We start from the raw sequence: 24,808 nt of genomic DNA, 5'->3' as shown, positions 1-24,808 counted from the left end.
TAAAGTGTTTTATTATATTTCTCAATTTAAAAACAAAAAATGGTCAGATGACAATTTATTAAATCATTGCAAAGATTTACATATTAAAATAAGTGACATTGATTGTAATGAGTCCGATATTGATGGTTTAACATTATCTGATGAACTTAGAGTACTTCAAATTTATATTAAAGACAATATCACTCCATTTGAAGTTTTACAATATATTTTTAAAAACGATTTCAAAGATAATTTTCCAAATGTAGCAGTTGCTTTAAGAATTTTTCTAACTTTACCAGTTTCAGTTGCCTCAGGTGAATAGAGTTTTTCAAAATTAAAATTAGTCAAATTATTTATGATCAACAATGTCTCAACGATTCTCTAATTTGGCAATAATTTCAATAGAAAATGATCTTTTGGAAAAAAATAAACATAAATGAAATAATAAATTCACACATTTTAAAGCAAGGAAAAAAATTTTTTCAACATTATAATTTTCCTTTTATTTTATTATTGTGGGTATGATTACTGTGATTTAGAATTTAAAGTTTATTTCCAGAATTTAAGAATGATTTTTTTTTTTTTTTTTTTTTTTTTTGTTCTTTCATTATATGTGAGATATGTTGTAATGCTTTTCTTTTTCAATTAATAATAATTGCTTATGCTTTATTTATTTTTTTAATCCAAATATTTTGGGGCGGCAAATTTGATTTCTCTTACTGGCGGCACAAAGGGTGGCAGCGGCCCTGCCTGAAATTATAACCCATTCCTTTGCCTACTGCTACCTCTCTCTCTCTTCATCGTTCACCATAGAACTCCGTGATCACTTCCTGTTATTGGTTCCAGTACAGTCAGCCCTATTATGCCATCTGGTTCATGGGTGATGAGAAGGTCTAGAATATTCTTTTCCCTAGTACTTTTCCTGACATGTTGATACAAATAACAATCATCTAGTTGATTTAAAATTTTTTTCTCCCATGTGGAGTTTCCTCCCCAGTTGCTCCAATCAATTACAGGCAAATTAAAATCACCCATAAAAAGACTGATGCTTTCTTTCCCATACCATTTGCATGTAGAGGCTCTCATCATAACCTTCACAATCACCTGGCCTGTAGATTACTCCTACTCTCATTATACCTTTGTGTCCAACTATTGCACACTATACAGATTCTATACTAGCATGTAAAATGTCTGAATCCGGGAAAGCATTCACTGCGCTCAGGTTACTTTTGATAAGAAGCACGATCCTACCCCCCCTTCTATCTTCCCTCAATATATTTTACATACTGTACTGAACTCTCATCTATCTCCAGGTGGCACCATGTTTCCATACTCCCTATTATGTCAGAATTACTTTATCCTAACCAGCAGTTTGAATTTACTCATTTTATTGACGACACTTCTGACATTACTGTATAAACAGTAATGTCAGAAGTGTCGTCAATAAAATGCCAGAGAAGCGAGCTTAAATAAAATTTAAGCTCACTTCTCTGGCATTAGCTACCTGCTCATTTGAAATGTTTATTGATACTGGATCCATGTGTCAAACAGTCCATTCCACACATGGTCTGCCTCCACGAGGCCAAGTGTGGGCCTTGTGGAGGCAGATCAGGTACACAGTAGTTTGAATTTTTTACTCTGGCAGGCCCTGCCACCTAGTTTCCTGGGATTTCAGTGACTAGGGCCTTATAAAAAAAAAAAAAAAAAGCATTGTAGGGGAAGACACTAGCCTAAAAGTTTGCGTAGTTAGTTTAATTTAGACATTGTTAAGAGTTTTACAGTGCAGGACATGTGCTGGCATACAGATAGAGTGGGGGGAACTGAAGGCTGGGGGGGGTGAAAGGCAGAAGTATGGGGGATGGAGGAGTCCCCAGATCATCAGTGAGGCAGGCGAAGAACAGGGAAGCGTGAGATCATTGCTATTTTTGTTCTTGGCTTAAGACTGATGAACCAACAAAGCTGTGTAGAGTCACACATTGTTGTGATGTAGAAGCCAATCCTGAGTGCATCCATTTTTTGCCTGAAAATTTTCTCCTGACATTTTCCACAAAGCAGAACTGGTAATTTATAGTTTATTCTGGCAGAAGGAACTCCTAATGAGCAATTCCCTTATTGTCAAAGAAAACAATCAGCATGCTCTTAATGTTTGTTTTGACTTTCTTTGCCCTTTTTGGATGTGGAGATGGACTTTCCCACCGGGAGGACTATTGCTTTGTTTCTGGATCATAACCACAAAGCCAGCTCAGAGACTGAATCCCCACTGGGATTTTCATGTATAACTCTGATATGTGTCTTGGTTGTATCAATCCAGTTCAATAACCAAATAACATTCAGCCAATGGCAATACTGTGGTCAGAAATAGTTCATTGATGTGAGAAGTCAACTGAGGCTGACTAAACATGTGCATGGCAACAGAAAGGCTACAGACAGCCATATTAGCAATGCAGTACAACACTGGTAACCAAATAGGAATTTTAAAACACACAACTTATACCTTGTCATGGATGTGGTATTACAGCCAATGACCAAATTGAATTCCACTCCTGTCAGATTTTAAAAAATGGAAAAATACCAAAAACAAACATCTATGAACGGATATGGCTGTGGCCAAAAAATGCAAGGCAACAGGGATCTACTTTACATCTGGAACAGATTATCAAGTGTAATCATTACCAAATAACCAAATGTTTCTCATATGATGAAAGGATGCACCATAGGCAGGATGCAGAAGTGCTGGAAGTAAGTTTTGTTTAATGAGTCATAATTCAGTTTTTTTTTTAGCATCAATGGAAGAGTATATACCAACGGCAAAAACTGTTTATCGTGCCATACCCTTGGGGCCCACTGTGAATTCCAGAGCATATCTGAACATTGCTACAAATCAGATATCCCTGCAGACAGGTACTTTCAAAATGACAATGCAACCTTCCATTATGCCAAATGTGTGAAACTGAGGAACACAAAGGAGGTGTCAAGAATCTTGTCTGGCCAGTCCAAACTGATTGATGCACCAATTCAAAGAAAGGTAAACTGATTCTATTTTTCAGAAAATTAAAAGTTAATTTCATTTATTTTAATAACAATTATGTTTCCATGGTCAAGATCTGCCTGAATTCAAGCTAATAGTATTTTCATAACAATAAATTAATATTATTTATGTTATTTTAATAAAAATCAACAGGCATAAATGTCCAGAGTTAAATGTAAGGTAGATTTGTTTTGTACTCATAATCAAAAATGTGGAAATATTTTGGCAGCCCAGAAGCAGATCACACAGATGAACAATTATGAATTACTTATTCCTTTGGTATGCATAAGAAGTCCTTACCAAAATTTTGCAACATGACTGGCAGCCATGAAGTGGGATTTATGTACCAGTATTTCATAAGTGTGGATGGGTGCACAGGGGAAATAGACTAACCTATAAATATAAAATTTGGTAAAAAGATACTTAAAAATATTATAAATAAGTTGTAAAATTTTGACAAGGATTGGGACTACCATTCCAAATTTATAGCAATATTTCTGCAGCAGGGTGGGCCTCCAACAGAAACAATAAAAATTTGGTGTCAATTTTACCTTTCCTTCTCAAGTGATGCACAGACATCTGCAATAACTTTCATTAATATTTAAAGATTAGCTATTTGAACTAGTACATTCTCTTTACCAACACCTGTTAGATCCTGTACATTCTCTTAACCAACACCTGTTAGATCCTGTGCATGATAGGTTTCTATTCTAAGCAGTTGGTAACCATACTGCCAAATATCTTTCCACACATGCAAATTATCTCAAGATTTTTGATAAACATTGGCCGCCAATAAGCTAACAACAACAACAAACTAAAACTTGTCATTTAAACTAAAACTTGTCATCAGTGTTATTGCTATGGTTTAAAGTAAGTTAAAGACTTTGGGGTTATGTTTCTTATCAACTTTAATTTGAACTGTCACATTAATAATCTATGGGTTAAAGGCTTTTGGAATATTTGTTCATATTGTTTATATATATATATTAATTGCTGCTAAACCAAAAATTAATTCAAATTGCTGAATAAGTAAATTATAACTTTTAATGAATTCATAAACTGTAATTTTTAAAATTTTAATGATGATGAATTAGTGATCAATGAATTTAGTGGCATATATTGCATCACATTTATCATAATTTTATTCATGTTAACTGCATAAAATAATTTGTTTTGGAATTTGATAATACAAGACTGGGGTTCAAGCCCCTGACTGCTGAATACGGTCGATCTGCCAACCCGCACTGGACCAGCGTGGCAGATTATGGTCCATTTCCCTCAGCATGAATTGTTGAGGAGGCTTCCATCCTGCAGTGGGTTGATAATGGCTGCACTTTACTTTTTTATGTATATCTAAAGCATCTAAATTCCCTATTTTGAATATCTTCGATAAAGTAAACTAAAGATATCATTGAGTTTTAAAAGGACATGAAAGCTTATGCATCAAGTGCTTCCATATTGGAAATGGCATGTCTTGTTGGTTGCTTAAGGCCCACTGTGGTTAAGGTATACAAAGAATGGTGTTGAACAGGTGAAACAGCCTTCTGCCAACAGAACTGTAAAGGATTACACAGAGTGGATGTTCATGGTAAGCAAAGGGTAAAGCGCACTGTATAGGCTCGACTGCTGGTCATGAGACAGTTGACATTATAATGCAAGAATAATATCCCAAATGATGATGCACTGCACATGCAGACTTATGGAGTTCCACAACAAACAATGTACAAGTACTCTCCTCATTGCTGATCACTGTCGATGCTGTTGTGTCAACAATGCACTGGTTGGACACTGGAAACGAGTGTGCTGGCTGTATGAGTCCAAATACCTGGTGCAACACACCAATGGATGCCTTCATGTGGCGAAAGCAACATAAATCCATGGACCCCATCATGCATGGTGCCACTATTCAGGCAGGTGGCGGCGGTTGCTTAATATAGGACATGTTTTGCTGGTAAGAACTACTGGCAATGTCTGGGCAAACAGCTGCTGTTATCTGTGCAAGCAATGGCCTAACACAGTATTAGGTAGGTGGTCATAATTCAGTGATCACTCATTGCACATAAAAAGATTAATACAAGCAATCCCTGTATAACACAGTACGTCTAAACCACGGTTTCGCTCTAACACGATTGATAAATTGCGGAAATCCTCACACAACACGGTATTTACATAACATGGTTAAAGAATTTCAGTAAATCTCGCATAACGGGGTATTTTTGAGCTTTTATGCGGGGGAAACCCTGCTATTACGTTAGATGTAATTTTTCAATGTTTCCACTCTTTTGAATCCTCACTGTTGACTCACTAGTCAAAAAAAATATTGAGAAATCCCTGTATGTTATTTTGTTGGGAAATCCCTGTGTTACGTTCTGTGCTATTGAACTTGTGGAAAAATCTAGATTTCAAAGTTTTACTACTATTGAATAGCACACCAGGCTATCCAAAAGATTTAAGTCATCCAAATGTTGAAGTTATGTTTCTACCACCACAGTTGTAGTAGGTTAATACAACTTCTTTCATTTAGCTATTAGATCAAGACATTATATCCACCTTTAAAACTCATTATATCAGAAAATCGTTACAATGGATTTTGGAAAATATTGATTCCGAATCTATTGAAGTAACGGAGGCATCTAAACATTTCTCAATTGTGGACTGTATCAGAATCATAGCTTTATTGCTGAAAGAAGTAAAACCGTCAACGTTAAACGCATGTGGAAAAATGTATGGCCAGAGTCAGTTCATTCAGGAAATATGGTCGAACTGTCAGAAAACAGAATTGGTGCGATAGTAGAACTTGCTACGTCAATAGGAGGGGAAGATTTTGATGATATGACTACTGAAGCCCTCGTGGGTAGCACAGTTGATAGAAATGCCCTCCTCCCCACACTGGGTGGAAAAGACCTGAGTTCGAATTCCATCGATGAAGGGGGAAGGGGGGATTTTATGGGTCTTTTTCACAACGTGGCTGAGTTAGTCGGACTCAGGTGAGGGTAGGATTATTTTTTTTGTTGACGCTGCTTGTATGCGCAAATTCGACAAGAACTGATAAAAAAACTGTTTGTTATAGGAAAATTGTTAAAACTTCGGTGTTTAAAAAATATAAGGAAACTTCCTGTGGATTACACTGCAAACAAGAAAGCTTGGATGACTTCGGATATTTTTTGGCAATACATAAACGATTGGAATAAGGAGCTATTCAAAAAGAAGAAAAATATTTCATTGTTAGTTGATAACTGTCCTGCACATCCCAGGTTCAAAATTTGTCCAACATTAAGCTAGTGTTTCTGCTACCCAATGCGACATCAATTTTACAATCAATGGACATAGGTGTAATCAAGAGTTTGAAATGATTTTATATAACATTTCTAGTTTTACACCTGATCAGTCAAAGAGAACTGATACTTACAGAGTCTATATCGATATTGGATGCTATAAATTTATTGAATGATGCGTAGAATGTTACTTCGACAACCATATGGAATAGCTTCAAGAAATCGAAATTAAATTCAAATGAAATTTCAATCATTGATGAAGATGGAAACGAAGAAAACAACTTAACATTATCCGAATGGCTGCTACATAACAACGTTGTAAGTTTTAACACAGATAACACTGATGAATTTCTACGAATCAATGACAATTTATTAACTAGGGGTCTTCTTACAAAGGGTGACATTGTACATGCTGTGTCAACAAAGACGAACAACGATTGTGATGACAATTGAAAGTGAATCAAAATCAGTGCTGACAATCTCAAACGCTCAAGGTGCAATGGACACATTAGTCAATTTTTTTGAGGGTGCTGAGGCAAGTAATGAGACTTTTAACGCGTTGAGTGTTTTAAGGAGAAACTTTAAAACAAACGTCAATTTTAAGATTGATAAATAAAGACTAATTGAAATTGTGTTTAGTATTAGGTGTATGGTTTTAAAATTACAGATAAATAAATTGTTTAATATTAAGTGTATTGTAGTTTATACAAGCATATTAATACAAATAATATGTAGGTATATACTTATATTATTTTTGTCTCTCTCTCTAATAATTTATCTAAACAATATATCTTTTGTTTTTTTGAATCTATCTTTTTATCAAGTTATTGAGAATTTAAAAAAAAAAATAGGAGGTAGATTTAACTCATCACTGATAAAGTGTTCGTTGTTTAACAGCCCCAGGGGTTTTCCCATCTCCGCTATCACTGATATAGCAAGTAACGGTTATAACGAGGAAATCTGACGGCCCCCTTGATGCTCGTTATAACCAAGTTTGACTGTACACTGGTGTTCAAAGAAAGTGCATCAGATAAGATAGACTTGCGTAGGAGATGACATAATATTGCATCAGCTGTTACTTTCAGCTATATAAGCACACTCTGCAAGAGTTGCAGTCATTCCTTGCTTGTGTCAGGATGGAGAGTTATGTGCAGTTGAAGCCACAAAGAAAGAGTGCTATTGTTGCTTTACGTGAGAATGTTCTTCTCATCATATTACTTATAGAGTGTCTTGTAATCAGTCGAGAGTGAGTAGATTTCTTTCCAAACTCAAGAATACTGGTTCTGCTGATAGGAAAAAAGGAACCATATGCAAACAAGTCTCTATGCCAAAAAAATGGATCGCGTTTTGAAACGCTTAAAAACCATAAAGCTTCTTCGTCTGAGCTGAAAAGAGAATGGGAAGAAAAAGTAACTGCATCTTTCAGGACGACTTTGCTCCTTGTCATTGGGCAAAAAGTGTAAATAGGCACTTCTGTAGTTACTTGAGCTTCATTTCTGCATTAGAGGTGCGACAGTAATGTGTTTACATTTGTTACAGGTGAAAAAATGGTTGGAAGAATGGTCCATTACAACTCTTAGCTGGCCACTAAACAGCCTGGACCTGAATCCTATAGAGAACCGTTGGCATTGTGTGGAATTTGCAGTTGCCAGAAAGAAACTAAAGACCCTTCGTAAACTTCAGGAAGCCATAATTCGTGTTCATTTGTATTATCTTCAGAAATTGATCTTGTCAATGACTTGATGGTGTGCTACTGTCATCAGGACCAGAGGCGGTTCAACTAAATATTAGTTTGCACCTGCTGAACTTTTCATTTTGTTTTCCATTTAAAATGATAAACTGAAGCAAACTGAGGGTGTCTGATAACATTTCAGCTTAATTGTGTGTGTTTACCAAAACTGTTGTATAAAGGGTGCAAGTGCTCATTTAGGAATATTTTGAGAGCACCTGTCAAATATTACTTAGCTTTGCTTTAACTATTAATAAATATCTTTGTTTACATTTCTATTTGTGATGCTAGTCATTAATGTAACATATCATTGCAAAAAAGGGTTAGAAATGTGAAATTCCTAGGTGATGTACTTTCTTTGAACACCAGTGTATATTAACTAATTTGGCTAAGTGGCAGCATTAATTTATTGATGCAGCATCAATTTATTGTTTAATAAATTAATACTGCCAAATTCAATACATGATTAATAAATTAAATGTACAAAATGTTCTATAAAATAATGCTTCATCAAACAATGAAGATCAGAGTAAAAATTGTAGAGTATAGGTATCATCCACATGAAATTTAAACCATACACATATTTGTACTCCATCAGTCAAATCGAATGCAAATTTTTTCCATTAATGTAATGATGATGATTTAAATGATTTTTCCATTAATGCAACGTAATGATTTAAAGTCGGAAAATGTTCTTCAATAGAATACCTTTTCAGACTAACTCTTTTGCAACACAGTTGCAGAAAAATAAACTCTCACCAAGGTATTTTGATGGCTAAGAAATAAAAATAAGTATGATTTTGCAAGACAACTAAAACTCTTACCAATAAAACCAATTGTACGACCCAAAACAAATAATCCATTCAGTGCACCAATATCAATGTATTCCTGAGCTTCTTCTTGGGTAAAACATCCACTGTTCCGGAGAAGGTCTACAACTGTTACTCCAATAAAGCCATCAACATTTAAAATTAAGTTGGGTTTCTGAAATTAAAGCAATATATCTTATTTAAGCATATATCTGAAAAATTCCTCAAAATATTAAGAATTATTATGCTTAAATCCAGCAATCATCGACCACACTTTCAAGAGCAGTATTGTGATCTGATATGTTATGCTATATTATCAACAGAGTAACCCTCCTTATCTTTAATTAGTCCAGATAATGTAAATATTATAAAAATATACACTGTTGTTTACATAAGAATTGGCTTGCCTATCGGTGTGGTGGGATGTGACATGCTATACCACATATTATACCAACAGTGCGTTGCACACGCTTCTTGATTAGACCGGGGTTCGAGCCTGTGACCACCGCATATCCCCGGAGCAATATGGCCTTAGTTGTTAATACTCCTAAAAACCAAATAACAACAACAACAACCAACAGTTAAATGGAAACAAAGCAAACTGGAAAAAATGTCAAAGCAAATAAATGTGGAAATATTTTGACAGCTCAGAAGCAGATCACACAGATGAACAATTATGAATTAATTTCTAAAAAATGAAATGTACCTGTAGGTAAAACTACTAAACATGTTGGTTGGTTGTGATAGGGTTTAATGGCGCATGGACTACGTTGGTCATAATGCACCAGTTCATAGGGTAGGACGTGTTTCAAGGTACACTAAACATGTAAATTCTGTATTTAGAGAACGTATAATATTTAATGTGTTTAATGGTATCAACTACTGTAATCCAGCAATAAGATTATTGAATAAAGTAACTTAGGGGTTAAAAATTCCTTTGGTATACATAATATATAAGGTATACAAGGACATTCATTATTATTGATTTTATCCTTAATATTTACATTAATTAGATAAATAGAAAAACTTTTGGAAATGCACAAAAAAGGAGTTCAACTAAGACTTTAGAATGTGGCAGCCAAACACTTTTGTAAGGAGGAGGCAAAGGCTAGGTCTATCAATCAAAAACTCAATATGAAAAAGATAATGAAGACCTTAAAAATATAATAAAAACAGAATGTCATGAGAGAGAGAGAGAGAGAGTGTATGTGTGTGGGTGTGTACAAAAAAAATATTAGATAGTATGAATCAGAGCTGTACTACTCAATATGTTCTACGTTGATAATAATATTAGTAAAATAATAAGAGGAGTTTACCTCAATATAGTGCGTAGAAGTGTTCTACGCACTATATTGAGGTAAACTCCTCTTATTATTTTACTAATACAAAAGAAATATAAAAAATAAAAACTACTGAAAGAATGTCAGACTAAAAATTACAAAATTATCATTCAATTTAAAAATAAAAAGGAGAAAATAACAGACAGGCAATAGTGGAAAGAACGGTTCAAAGGTGTCAGACACCAGACTGGAATGTATGTATTCCATTCCATAAAAGAAGAAATTAATAACAGAGCTAAAGATAATAAACATAGAAAAGAGAGAAAAAGAAACCAGAAAAATATATAATTGATAAAAAGAACTATAAATGAGGCTGTGTTAGATACAGAATTCTAGTTATCCGAAGTTTCAATAATACAAAAATATTTCTCACTTTCATTTTTCCTCCAAATTGTACACAATGTAGTAGATTTAATTGTAAGAAACAAAGTTATCATTAAAAGCAAGATTCCACTTTACAAAGCATTATAAATGAAGTAAATAAAAGTAAATTTCATCCATGTCACTTCTGTGTAATACCAGCCATACTGATATTGTACATCAAACCATTAGTTAAAAAAAAAAAATCCACAAATTGCCATTGCATAAATTATTGCAAATAAAAATTTATGTAAATAGTCAATTTGTAAGACTTCTTTTTTTTTTGACCACAGCAGAATGTTTATGTATGGCATTATGGTTGGTGCTTATAAAAGTGACATGGATAATCTACTCAGCCTGCTTGGCTTTTTTTTTTTTTTATATGCTTTGTTCTTTACATTTTTGTTTGTGGAGTCTCATTTCTCTTTCCATAATTGCATTTTCTTTGTACAGTTTGCTGAACTCTGTAATAAATACTTTGGAAATTTTAACAGCAGTGCACAAAACTACAGAAAAAGTATGAACTATTGAACGTGAATAAATACTAATCTGAATCAGGCAAATTTAGAATTACAAGGGTACTATTGTTGTTATAAGGTTTTATACACATCAGAAACTTAGGCCATCTTACGCTGTATATATTACGAGGGGTTGCACTTGTCCCAACAATGGATCAGTTTATCAATACCAGTACTGAAGAAGGCCGTGCATACATGCAGTAACCAACATCGCACCGCCTGATGAACTTCCTCATCCGTGGTGAAATGCTTTTCTGAAAGGTGTTTTTTTCAGAGGGGCGAACAAATGGAAGTCTGATGGCACTAAGTCTGGGCTGTAGGGGGGGGGGGATGTGACAGTTTCCCAACGATTACGGCACAACCACTCACGAGTAGTGTGGGCAGTGTGTGTTGCATTGCCATGCAACAAAATCATGCCGCTTGTCAGGAGTCCTGGTCGTTTGCGTCAAATGTTGGCTTTCAGTTTTTCCAACATTGCACAGTAAAGCTGTGCACTCATTGTTCCTCCTTTTGGCAAGAAATCCACCAACAGAACTTCTTGGCAATCCCAGAACACTGTGGCCAAGACTTTTCGGACACTGGAAACAGTTTTGAATTTTTTGCGCACAGGAAATTGTGGATGTTTCCAGGTCATGGAGTCTTTTTTGCTCTCTGGGGTAAAGTGATGAATCCATGTTTCCATCTGCTGTGACTATGCGAGTGAGAAAATCCTCTCCTTCGTCGCTGTATCGCAACAGTTCTCCAGACACATCCCTATGCGTTTTGCTTTGTCCTCCTCTGACAACTGTCAGGGCAGCCAGCAGCAGCAGCACACCTTTCGAAAGACAAGGATATCGTGAACAGCCGACTTACTCATGTTCACTATTTGTGCAATTTCACTGGCCTGTTTTCAAGAATGATGCCCTTAATGCGCAAAATGTTGTCTTCTGTCTGGCTCGATGAAGGCATGCTCACCCGATGTCGATCTTCACTGTCAACACGGCCCACTTTAAATTCATTGCACCAAAAACACACCTGCTTCTTTATTATCACCTTTTCACCATACACAGCAACCAGTTCATTGTGAATGTCACTTGGTGAAGACCCTTTTTCTTGCAAAAAGCGAATAACTTCACAAACACCTGTTTTGGACCACACTCGCATGGTAGCCACCATTTTGCAACTGGAATCTGCTGTGAGGTGACAGTACTGCAACAGCAATCTTTTTGAATGTTATTAATGGGTCTATCTGTCCACTGCATTTTATCTCATTCCCTTTCACCATTATTAAGAAAAAAAGTGTTATCTTACTTTTCGGAAACCCCTCGTATGTCTAAATTGCATATGTTCTAAGGGTAAATTTCCTGTTTGCTGGATGAAAAACCAAGTTTCCAGGAGGAAAAGCCATGCTACCCTCGCTTGAGACTGACTAATTCAGCCACATTGAAAAAGACCCATAAAAATTCCTCGCATCATTGACGGTATTCAAACTCAGGGACAAGGGTACATTATGATGAATATATACCCAGAAACTAATAGCTGATGAAGCATTTAATATCCTTATGATCACTATTACATGGTCCCAATTTCAGCAAGAATTGACTGAGAATCAATTGGTGTATCTGACAAAAACAGAGTCTTGCAACAGAAGGAAAAAAATAATAATAAGAATATATTTTTTTGAAAAATCAAACATTGCAATTATTTTAAAACTATATATGTATGTGCAATACATAATGTGTATATAGTAAATGTGAATTAATGCAAGTTTCTCTCAATTATTTTCTGTTGTAGGTATAAAAGGGAAACAGAAAAAAAATTCATTTAAAATTGGTTATTTCAATATCAACTATCCAAAATATACTTCAGTTCCAGTTGTTTTGGATAATCAGAATTCTATTGTAATAGCAATATTAAAAATCCAGAATAAGAATACACATCCTAAGCTTTAACATTAGACATGTTCAGTTATGCTGTCCTCAGTCAGTACACTATAGGAGTGAAGGTCAGAAATCTTCACATTAAGTGGGTTTATTTAAAAAAAATTGACCACTCTCATATTTACAGTGACATTAAATACCCTAGTCCCACATTAATTATAACAGTTCCAGGGAATATGCGGTGGTCATTCCCTTGACCTTTCCGCATCCTCAGTATTTGGTGGTGACGGGCTCGAACCCCGGTCTAATCAAGAAGCGTGTGCTACGCACTGCTGCTCCTTCCCACCTGGCTACGGAGACGCCGTGGAGCAGGTGCACACCTTTTGATATCCTTTCCCATTTTTTTTTTTTTCTTTTATAGTAAAATGTACTTTACAATGAGGTTGGAATAATACTTTGCCGTCACAGTAAAGCTCTTCTGAAGGTAATCTGTTAGTATTACACCATGCTGATCCCAGAAAACTGATAGCATCACCTTTGCCAGCACCTGATTGCACCTTTGCTTATTTGGGGATGGCGATTCTGCACGCTTCCATTGTTTTGACATCATAGTGATGGAACCAAGTTTCATCCATGGTGACTGGTTATGAAAAAAAAAAAAAAAAAAAAAAAAACCCTCTTTTTGCTTTTCCTGGCACAACATTTCATACACACATTGTGCCCTTTCCTTCTTCTGGAAAAGGGCCAGAAGTCTGGGAATCCATCTAGCAGACATTTTACTCATATGCAACTGTAGGTGGATAATGTTCTACACAGACCCTACACTAATTGGAGCTCTACAGCTAGTTTTTTTTATGCTAATACACCGATCTTCCAAGATTAATGCATCGATTTTTTTCAACACACTCTTCTGTTACAGCAGTTCCTGGGCATCCTGGGATTTCTTCATCATGCACTGAGGTTCTTATACATCTGAATTGTTTATACCAATGTGCAACAACATTGTGTGTGTGTGTGTGTGTGTGTGGCGCCTCCGTAGCCAGGTGGGAAGGAGCCGCAGTGCATAATAGCACACGCTTCTTGATTAGACCGGGGTTCGAGCCCGTCACCACCAAATATGGAGGATGTGGAAAGGTCAAGGGAATGACCACTGCATATTCCCCGGAGCAATATGGCCTTAGTTGCTAATGCTCCTAAAAAAACAAAAAAAAAAAAACAAAAAAACAACGTTGTAACCCAGGCAGCCTTCTTCATAAACAGTGGCTATTTCTTCATGAAAAAGCAATGTGCTATTGTCACAATAAAACTATGGCTAGGAAGGATTTCCAGTTCATAGCTAGGAAGAAGTTAATTAATATACAAGAGGAAAAGAGTAGGAAAAAGAATTGAGCCTTTGGGAACACTTGAATAAGTGGCGAGGTTAGAAAACAAGAGCCATCTATCATCATGTGCAGTGAGCGATCAGAGAGAAAACTGGATACCCAATTACAAAACAGTTGTCAAACCATAAAATGGAAGCTTATTTAGAAGTCCTTTATGCCAAACCCGATCAAAAGCTTTTGAAATATCAAAAGCAACTGCTTGAGTTTCAAACTTTTCTACTAAATTGGTCCATGGATGGATAACATAAACCAGTATATCACTAGTGGATCAAAACTGATGGAATCTGTACTTGCAATCATTGATCAGGTGGAAGGTTTCTAGATAGTTGAGAAGTTGGCTGTTGATAGATTTCTCCAATATTTCTGAAAGAGTAGAAGTGCATTGGGAGAATAACTAGATGGGAAGGATTTGTGACTCTTTTTTTAGAACAAGTTTCAAGAACAAGTGGAGAAATACCATCAAGACTGTTCAAAATTCTTCTGACATCCTTTTAACCAATGACCACACAAGACATCGAAAGAAGTGCACTGGGAATGGTAGGAAGTGGTTTACCAAGATCATCACTATGCGAGTTAGAAGAAAAGTAAGAGCTGGCAGGTCAGCTTTATCTTTGGCTGAAGTGACAACAGAACCATCCGGTTTTGACAGAGGTGGGAATAGAAATGGGCAAAAGTGGTGATCAATAGTTTTTGGCAAGAGACGAGAATGCTCAACTATCATTTGGACAAGAACAAGTTTTCTACTCTTAAACTGTTTGGACTGATTAATAACTGCTTTGCAATTGTTGTGAGCTTTTGTGCAGGCAGAAAATGAACCTGGAGATTTGGCTCTAAACCAGTTGCATATCGCAGCCATTAGAGCCAATCTTGAACATATGATTTAATAAATGATTTGGGATGGCAAGGGGAAATAAAGGATTTCATCCTTACAAAAATAATTTTAACGACATGATCTGAGCAAGCACTGACATCAGAAGATTTGAAACAGTAATCTGACCAAGGGAAAGAATAGAAATCATGTAGATCATCCCATTTTGCATTCTTGTAATGCCAAACAACACGAGGTTGAGAATGGCCATTAGAGAAGAGACCATCACCAAGTTGTAATTAGAGGTGTCTAGAAGATCACTCACCTCGACTGTGTACTTAGAAGGGTTATTTGTGAGAAAAAGTTCGAGCATGTTGGCCGTGCAGTTAGAGTTGTCTCGTACTCTGGTAGATAAATAAACAATTTGTGCGAGGCCCTTAGTAATTGCAAAAGCCTCAGCATTTTGACCAAGTGGGTCGGTGTAACTAGAAAATGGAAGCCAGCTGGAGCTGGGAACATTAAAATTGCCAGGAAATACCTCAACTGTGAGGAAAGTTGGATTGGAGAAAGTAAAGTTTCAAAGAGAGGAAGTCAAAGCATTTCAAGTAAATAGTGGAGCTGGGAGAAGAACGACAGAGATAACAGATGAATATGCCAGAATGTGGTAGAGAGAATTTGAGCCAGAGAAGAACGAAGGAGATTCCAAATTACCAAGCCTCTGACAGGAAATATCACAGCAAATAATTAGGACAACTGAGGTGAGCAGCTGTTGAATAAACTGATAATTCGTATTCTCTCAGAAAACGTTTGTGGGGTTTAGCAGATTGTCAGTCAAAACAGATATCATTGAGATTGGACATGAGACCACATATATTTGTGAAATGAAAAAAATAGCATTTGGGAGGTTTAGATTTTTTCACAGATAAGTTTGTTCTATTAGTTTGACAATTCATGATGAATTCAGTGGCAAGAAAAGGCGGGAAGGATATGATGCATGAAGTAATGAAATTTTTGGATATAGCATACCTGGCTCCTTGACATGAAGTGGCCTTGGCAATACCTTCCCCCCAAAGCATACACACTGCTCAGACTTCCTCCAATCACTATCTGGCAGAGTATAGGCAGCGAGATTATTCATTATCTGATCTGAAGCCTCCTAGAGAGTTGCCAATAGGTTCATTCCAGTGGACTCTCTAGGGGCTGACCTGTGAATGCCATTTTAGAGCTGTATCCTTGAAATGTAAGTAAGATTGGATCTTGCCATGATGTCCATCATAACTTCAAAAGACATGAATCATACTGCATGATGGAAGAGATGCGGGGATTACCAGAACTTTGCTCAGGAAACTAAATGTGGATTTCACCACGTCACGCCTCAATAAGTAAAGTGGTGGTATTGCAATGGTTGATGAGGGTTATATACCAACTAGTATTGCCTGGTAATTCAGAGGGGCAGCATTTCTGTGTGGTGTGGGTGCCACACTTCAACCCCTGATTATGTTGGTTTGGACCTGGGATGGTCACCTCCAGTATACTAGGTGCAGTATTTCAGGACTTCCACATGGGAGTTATACCCAGGGTTACTAAAAGTCCCACCATTGTGAAGGTGCAAGCAGAGGATCTGGCTGTCACGGACTGATTGGACTTCACCGAAATTCAGTCCACTTGACGTGAGTGTCACCCTCAAGGACCGACTTCTAAAATGTTCAAAGTGTTTATTACATGCTTCACTGAATTGTACAAAGGAAACCTGTTTATGGAAAGTGAAATGAGGGATTATACAAATAAAAATTTAAAGGAAAAAAAAAAATTAAGAGGTTTGATGTGTGTGAAAGCCAAGCAGCTGGAATATAGCATACCTGTAATTATATGTTATCCATTAGACTTCTATTTAACACCAACAACACTGATGAGATTCATTAATATTCTACTGAGGGAGAGTCTATAAAATGACTATTTACATATATTTTTATTTGCAATAATTTATGTAAGGATAAATTTGTAGACTTTTATTACAGAAAATTTTGATGTCCTGTACAATATCACTCATGTCAGTTTGAGAGTATTACACAGAAGTGATAAAGATGAAATTTACTCTTCTTTACTTCATTCATAATGCTTTTTAAATAAGTGTAATCATTATTTTATTATATCCATGTAAACGTTTTCTCTTAACATTAAGTATGTCAATTTCTTTGAGTAATATTAAGTATGTCAATTTCTTTGAGTAAAATCAGGGAAAAAACAAAAGCAAGAAAACAAAAAGGGAAGGGGGGGGGGAGTAATATTAAGTATGTCAATTTCTTTGAGTAATATTCAGTATGTCAATTTCTTTGAGTAAAATCAGGGAAAAAACAAAAGCAAGAAAACAAAAAGGGAAGGGGGGGTAAATGAAATTTCAGATAACGGAATTCAAATGCAATTTATTTTATCTTAAGTCTGTTTTGTGTTTTTAAATTAACTAATTTTACTGCTTTTAATATTCTCAATATTTATACTTTTTTATGTTTAGTGTAAATATTGGGATAGTGACAACCGCCGGTCAATACCACCACTTTGCTTATACTTATTTTTAGTGTAAATGTAGACTTGAAGTGGTGGAACCCATGTTTAGTCTCTAGAGCTAAGTTGTGGAGAACCCTTCCCCATCTCTTCCATCATGCAGTATGACTGATGTCTTTTGAGGTTACGATGAACACCATGGCGAAATCCAAACTTCCTTACATTTCGAGGGTACAGAGTTCTATAACAGTGTTTGCAGGCCTGCCGCTAGTTAATACACTGGGCCGAACGTATTGGCAACTCTCTAGGAGGCTTCCGGATCAGCAAGTGTATAATCTTCTACTCTGCCAGATAGCGACTGGAGGGAGTCCAAGTAGTGTGTGTGTGTATGCCGGGGTGGGAATTGTCGACGGCACGTTATGTCAAGGATCTGGGTACATTCTTACGTGTACACCATATTTAAAAATTTCGTTATTTCATACAGTATCTCCCTCTCTGCCATTTTTTCTTACTATCGAATACACCATGAATTGTCAAAAACTAAGAGAGCAAACTTATCTACAAAAAGATCTAAACCTCCCAAACACTTCCTAGTTCATTTCACAAATATATGTGGTCTCAGTTCTAATATCAGTGATGTCCATTTCCACTTCAGAAGAGAGCAGTTAGGTTAATTAATGACTAATCTCTAACAGAGTCTCTCCACTCTCGGTCTCATAGATGTACTGTTTCTGCTGCATGCCTTTTCTACAGATACTTTCATGGGCACTGTTCTTCTGAATTGGCTTCCATAATTCCCCCTCTGCCTTTCAAAAGTCCGAACATGTGCCGCCAACATCCACTTACCATCCAACTTCAAACCAACTTTTCATCTTCCTCATTTATTCACTCAACTGCTGTTTTCTGGAACAACCTTCCTTCATACGTATTTCCTGAAAATTACAGTCTACAGAAGTTAAAGTCTAATGTCAACAAATATCTTTCATCTTCTCAACCTCCAACTCATGCACAGTACTAAGTACTATAGGTTCTAATACCTCTTGTGTTTGGGGTTTTCATAATAAAAAAAAAAAAAAAAAAACCAGCTTTAATTTTAAGATGATAAAGCATCAACCTAGCTTTACAAGCATATTTAGCAATATGGGAGGGGGTTCAGTATAAATTCTGAACAGGTTTGTTCAACTCTGGACAGTTGAACAGTGGGCAATGATTTTTCTGAATCATTTGTATATTTGATTTTACTTGTAAACTTTGTTAATAGACCTAATGTAGACTTTTGGGCTGAAAACAGTGAAGTAACCATATTAGTTTTAAAAAGATCAAGGCCATCACCAAGTACTACATAGTGTAGCTCCACTGGTACCCAGGGGGTAATATCAGTTTCTTCTGATATACCCCCTTCCCTCTATCTCCAAATGTCAGAAAATTATGTGTGGGTAACTGTCTCAGAGTGGTAGAAGGGATACAGAATAATTTTTAATCACATCCCATCCCACCCCAATTCTGTCATACATGTACAATAATGGCTGAGCAAAAAACTCCCTCAGTTGATGAGATATGATAGAGTGAACAACAAGAAGCAGACCTGACACCATGCAATTTCTTTTTATTTCGACCCTTGGAAGAACAAGAACAACAAATCATTAACTACTATGGAGAGTAGTAAATGGTGACAGCTGTTGCTCCACATGTTAATGAAAAGTGAAAAATTATAGTGAATTGCTAGTTTCATATTTTGGCCGAATACTGTAGTTCTTTCCAATCTCCACATACCATGCAGTAAAAGCTACAACAAATATTTTTCTTCTTCTTTTTTAAAATATGTTATAGATAATAAGATTTCTAAATCTGTGAAATATTTTTTTGTGTTCAATTTAAATTTTTGGTCATATATTGTTAGTAGTAACAGTTGACCCATTCCATAAAAAAAATCAATGTAATTTGAGGGGACATGCTTGCATTATTAATAAACAGGCTGCTTGCTTGTTTTGGGAATATTTCATGTAGCGAATATGTACATATGGTATGCTAGTTCACATTCCATATTGTGATTATGTCTATATAAACAAGTGTTTCACTAGCAGATTTGCATGTTGTGTAGCTGAAAAATCCAAAACAGAATTAATGGAGATAACTTATTCCCTCTTTAATCAAGACTTAGAACCATTATTTTCTTTATGGGGGTTATCTATAAAAGACTGATACAAATTACCTACACTCATTACATTATAATAAAATTCACATATTATTCAGTGATATGTTACCGTTCTCATCTTTACCAATATATGTTTATTGTAAACTGGATTGAAAGCACAAATATAATTTCCAAAAGAGACTTATGATGTGTAAGAATATTACTGTTACACATATAGGTCTCTCTTGGGAATTATATTTCAAGAATTACATCAAATCCCAATAGTGTCATGTCTTTTTTAGGAATTATACTTGTGGTCTCAAACTGTATTACAGTACGCAAGTGATCACGGGCTTCAGCAAAGGTGTTGTAATGTATGCTGAATTGTTATTAATAACACTACTCTGCATTTTGAAACTAATTCAGTGATGTTTTCTCAGAAAAGGATTCTTCTGAATCATTTTCTAACGCTGATTTCAAAAATGACTTCTATTTGTTTCCATCACATCAGGTTTCTTCCAAAATTATGAAAGCAAATTAGATTTTTCACAGATTTTTATTTTATTAATTTTGGCAGAATTTGTGCACTGAAATTATAACAAAATGCTACTTTTACCAGACTTTTATATTTAAATACATGTCGAAAACACTATTAAAAAGGGCAGTGTGGTAAAAAGTTCACTAAACACTCATCTCTAATTTAAAAACTGATCTATGATGGATAAAATTTTTATATATTTGATTTTCTTGCAGATCCATCTACTTTACAGACCCTCTTCAGCAGTAGTCTCCAGCAATAGTCAGACATCATGTTCACATTCCACCTCCCCTGGTACCTTATCACCACATCTTGAATGTCCTGGATACCAATGTACCTTAGCACTCATATTGCAGCCCAGCTTCTTGAAGTTTGGCAATATATTTTCAACTATAATCTTGTAGTCTGGATCCTTGTTGTCGCCTAAGAAGTTCTCGACAGCAGACCCAAAGCTAATGCATGCCTGTTTTTCTCTTTTATTCATAGTTCCCTCAAAATCTCAGTTCCTCATCAATTTGCAAATTTAAGGTTCAGCAGAAATACCTTGTTTTAGCCTTTCTTGGATGATTGATGGGAATTTAGTACAAAGTCAGTTGAAGCAGGGACCTTCATGAGGTAAACCTTTTAGAAACTATTTTATCAAACCCAATTTGATGTGAAAGGGTAGAACAGTTCTGGGATCTACCAGTGTTTTTTGAACCATTTTCTTTGATCAAGGCAACAAACTGCCACTCTCCAGCCAGAACTTGACATCTCTAGGAGATGTCAAGGAGAACTTGACATCTCTAAAGGAGAACTGAGGGGGACGATTCTCCACCGCATCACAGTCTAAAAAAATGTGCGACTTGTGAAATGTTTGCCGAACTCTCTGGAACGGAACATGATATTGCCATGGGGGATGTCTTTGTGTGTGTGTGCGCGATGTAAGGAGTGTAAGGAAATCAGGCGACAACTCAGCGTTGTTATGGGCCTATATGAGAGTTTGAAGGACAGGGTGGATGCCCTCGAAAGATCTAAATTGAGGGGCCCATCAGGATCTCAGCTGCCCACATCAACACCAGAGCTTGCACTTGGTCATCACGCAACACAGTGGCAACCCCCAAGGCAGAATGCGCTGGTCCCACAGGAACTAGTAGTTGTTGGTGATACTATTGTCAGGGAAACGGGGAAACATGCTTTGTAAAAAGGATAGGTGGAACAGGACCAGGGGCCAGGGGCAAAGGTTGATGACGTTGTAGAGCGGATATCATCTTTTAAGGGCACAAAAGGTGATATAGTTGTTCACATTGGCACTAATGATATTAGGAGTAGGAGACCGGCAGAATTACTTAACAAGTACAGGTCACAGTTGAACAAAAGCCGAGAATTAGGGTTGAATTTGAAAGTGTCTGCAATTCTTCCCAGACACGATAGGAGGGAGTATATGATGAGAGCCTTGTCAATCAATTGGGCTCTGGAAAGAATGTGCAAGGCTCAAGGGGTAGAATTTTTTTCAGCCTGGACTGTACTTGTTAATAGGAGAGACTGCTTCTATATGGATGGGATACACTTAAATAGAAATAGTGCAAGAATATTTGCTGATGCTATCGAGGCAGTGTTAGGTGGGTCAGAAAACTGATAGCTTGGGGGGGATACAAGGACTAATAGTTTAACAGTAGCCGTAGGCAGAGGTGAAGGTGATTCCTTCACAACTTCTATTAGAATAAGTAGCAACCTGGAGCGTGGGGTGTTGGGGGTTTTCAGGGATGGATGGAAGCCATCCTGAAATAGGTGGGTATATGGGATGTGTTAGGGGAAATAGGAGTAGGAGCATGTATGCTTGCATGTATACCAATGCTAGAAGTATAGTAAATAAATTTGATGAATTTGAAGTGTTGGTCAAGACATCAAAGGCGGATATTGTTGGGATAGCAGAGACGTGGTGTCACACAGATATAAGGAATGCTGAAGTGGAATTTGGGGAGTACAATGTGTACAGAAAGGGAGGAGGTGTTATGCTGTTAATTAAGAAAAACATAAAATCAAAAGAAGTGCATCCAGTTGATATAGATGAACAGTGCACTGTTGAGTCAGTTTCGTGTGACATAAGCACTGCAAAAGCAAAAATAAGAGTAGGAGTGTGTTATAGGCCTAATGACTTGAATGAGTACAATGAACAATTGTACAGAGAAATAGAGTGGGCTAGTAAATCGGAATGTCTTATAATGGGGGATTTTAACTTCCCAGATATTGACTGGAACTTGTGGGTTCGTCACTCACACACTAGTCAGACTTTTGTGGATTTATTGGATGATTGTTTTCTGCAGCAGCATATTCAAGAGGCAACCTGAGGAAGTAATACTCTTGATCTGGTTATCAGCAGTGATCACGGTATACTGATGTGGGATTTACTTAAAGATTTAATTACCATCAGGGGTAAAGGAAAGGGTTTTTGCTTCCGTAAAGGTGAGTACAGTGGTCTCCGACAGTTTTTAAATTCTGTACAGTGGGATCAACTGACGATGTTACCAACAGTAAATTCTAAGTGGGAAGCATTCAAGGAATTAATCGTGGTTGCTACTAAAAGTTTCATACCTATTAAGAAATATTGTTCAAGTTTTAGGCCTAAATGGTTATCTAATGAACTAATGAGACTCGTAACACAGAAGAAAAATGCATGGGTGCATATAAATTTTCAAGCGACTCAGAAGCCTATGGCAGATATAAGCTAGTCTGTAATCAGGTGACAAAGGAGGTTAGGCAGGCGAAGGCAGATTACGAGAAATCCTTGGCAAAAGATGCTAAGAAAAACAGTAAGGTTTTATTTACTTATATAAACTCTAAAAGGAAGGGGATGAATCTGATTGGTCCACTTGACATCGATGGTTCGAGTGTTGCTGATCCTGCTCAGATAGCAAACAAACTGAATGAGTATTTTGCATTTACATTCACACATGAGGAATTATTAAGGTTTGAAAATGCCACAAGGTTATCAAATTGTAGCAGGATACTTAATGATTTTATAATAACTGAAAGCAAAGTGGAGGAGAAATTGTTGAAGTTAAACATAAGAAAAGCACCTGGGGTGGATGGGATCTATCCAGTTATATTAAAGGAGGCGGCAAAGCAACTAAGCAAACCCTTAGTCATAATTATGAGAGCATCCTTGGACTCAGGGGAGGTTCCCATGGATTGGAGATGTGCAAATGTATCCCCAATTCACAAAGGGGGATCGAAGGGTGACACGAGTGATTACAGAACAGTTAGTTTAACTTCTGTTCCGGGTAAAATAATGGAGTCACTGGTTAAAGATGCATTGCAGGATCATCTAGACAAGACTGCAGCAATAATTCAGACACAGCATGGGTTTGTTAAGGGAAAGTCTTGTCTGACAAATTTGATAGGATATTATGATGTGGTTATAAAGGAACTGGATGCAAAAAATAATTTTGATATCATATATTTGGATTTCAGGAAAGCTTCTGACACTGTTGCGCATGGAAGACTATTGTACAAATTGGAGCAGAATGGTATTAAGGGTAAGTTGCTACAATGGATAAAAGGATGGTTAAGTGGGAGAAGACAGAGGATGGTAATCAATGGATGCTGCTCTTCGTGGACTAATGTTATTATTATTATTATTAGCCAAATGATACAAGGAAGCCTGAGGCTTATGCTGCACCAGCCAAAAAAAAAAAAAAAATCCCGAGTTACCCCCTGAGAGAGAGAGAGAGAGAGAGAGAGAGAGAGAGAGAGAGAGAGAAAAAGTAGAAAGGAATCATCAAGAAAGAGAAGAATGATGATATCCAGCTCAGGACCCTGGGTTCTGAGCTGGATATCATCATTCTGCTCTTTCTTGATGTTATTAGTGGAGTCTCACAGGGTTTGGTGTTAGGTCCACTGTTGTTTTGTATATTTATCAATGATATTGATGAAGGTATATCAGGCTTAATGTCGAAGTTTGCAGATGATACAAAGGTTGGCAGGGTTGTTAATGACAGTAATGGCAGTGTGCTACTGCAACAGGATCTAGATAATTTGAGCAGATGGGCTAAGAAGTGGCAACTGAAGTTTAACCTTGACAAATGCAATGTACTGCATATGGGCAGAAGTAACCCCAGAGAAACGTACCAACTGTGTGGTACTACGCTTAAGGTGGTAGAAAATGAAAAAGACCTGGGAGTAGTTGTGCAGTCAGATATGAAGTTTTCTGAGCAATGCAGACAGGCTGCCAGGGCAGGTCATGGAATTTTGCTAGCAGGGAGAAGGAGGTGATTGTCCCTCTGTATAAGGCAATGGTCAGGCCACGCCTTGAATACTATGTACAGGTCTGGGGGCCTCATTTTAGGAAGGATGTAGATTTACTTGAGCGTGTACAGAGAAGCACAACAAGATTGGTGAGGGGAATGATGTTATTTGGTTTTTAGGAGCATTAGCAACTAAGGCCATATTGTTCCGGGATATGCAGTGGTCATTCCCTGACCTTTCCGCATCCTTCGTATTTGGTGGTGACAGGCTCGAACCCAGGTCTAATCAGGAAGCGTGTGCTATGTACTGCTGCTCCTTCC

General features: G+C 36.7%; 1 protein-coding gene across 2 annotated transcripts in view; it reads right to left on the bottom strand.

The window, feature by feature from the left end:
* ATPCL (ATP-citrate synthase) overlaps window positions 1–24,808 on the bottom strand; it is a 551,864-nt gene that overhangs the window by 10,953 nt on the left and 516,103 nt on the right. For both annotated transcript variants that reach the window (XM_090382775.1, XM_090382774.1), the window contains exon 26: window positions 8,836–8,995. In XM_090382775.1, coding sequence (XP_090238901.1) covers window positions 8,836–8,995 — 160 coding nt within the window. The remainder of the gene's footprint in view (window positions 1–8,835; window positions 8,996–24,808) is intronic.

Source organism: Mastigoproctus giganteus, chromosome 10, assembly GCF_048544385.1.
Source record: "Mastigoproctus giganteus isolate SK-2022 chromosome 10, ASM4854438v1, whole genome shotgun sequence".
In the NCBI taxonomy this organism is placed as follows: domain Eukaryota; kingdom Metazoa; phylum Arthropoda; class Arachnida; order Uropygi; family Thelyphonidae; genus Mastigoproctus; species Mastigoproctus giganteus.
This window is presented reverse-complemented; position numbering and strand designations above follow the sequence as displayed.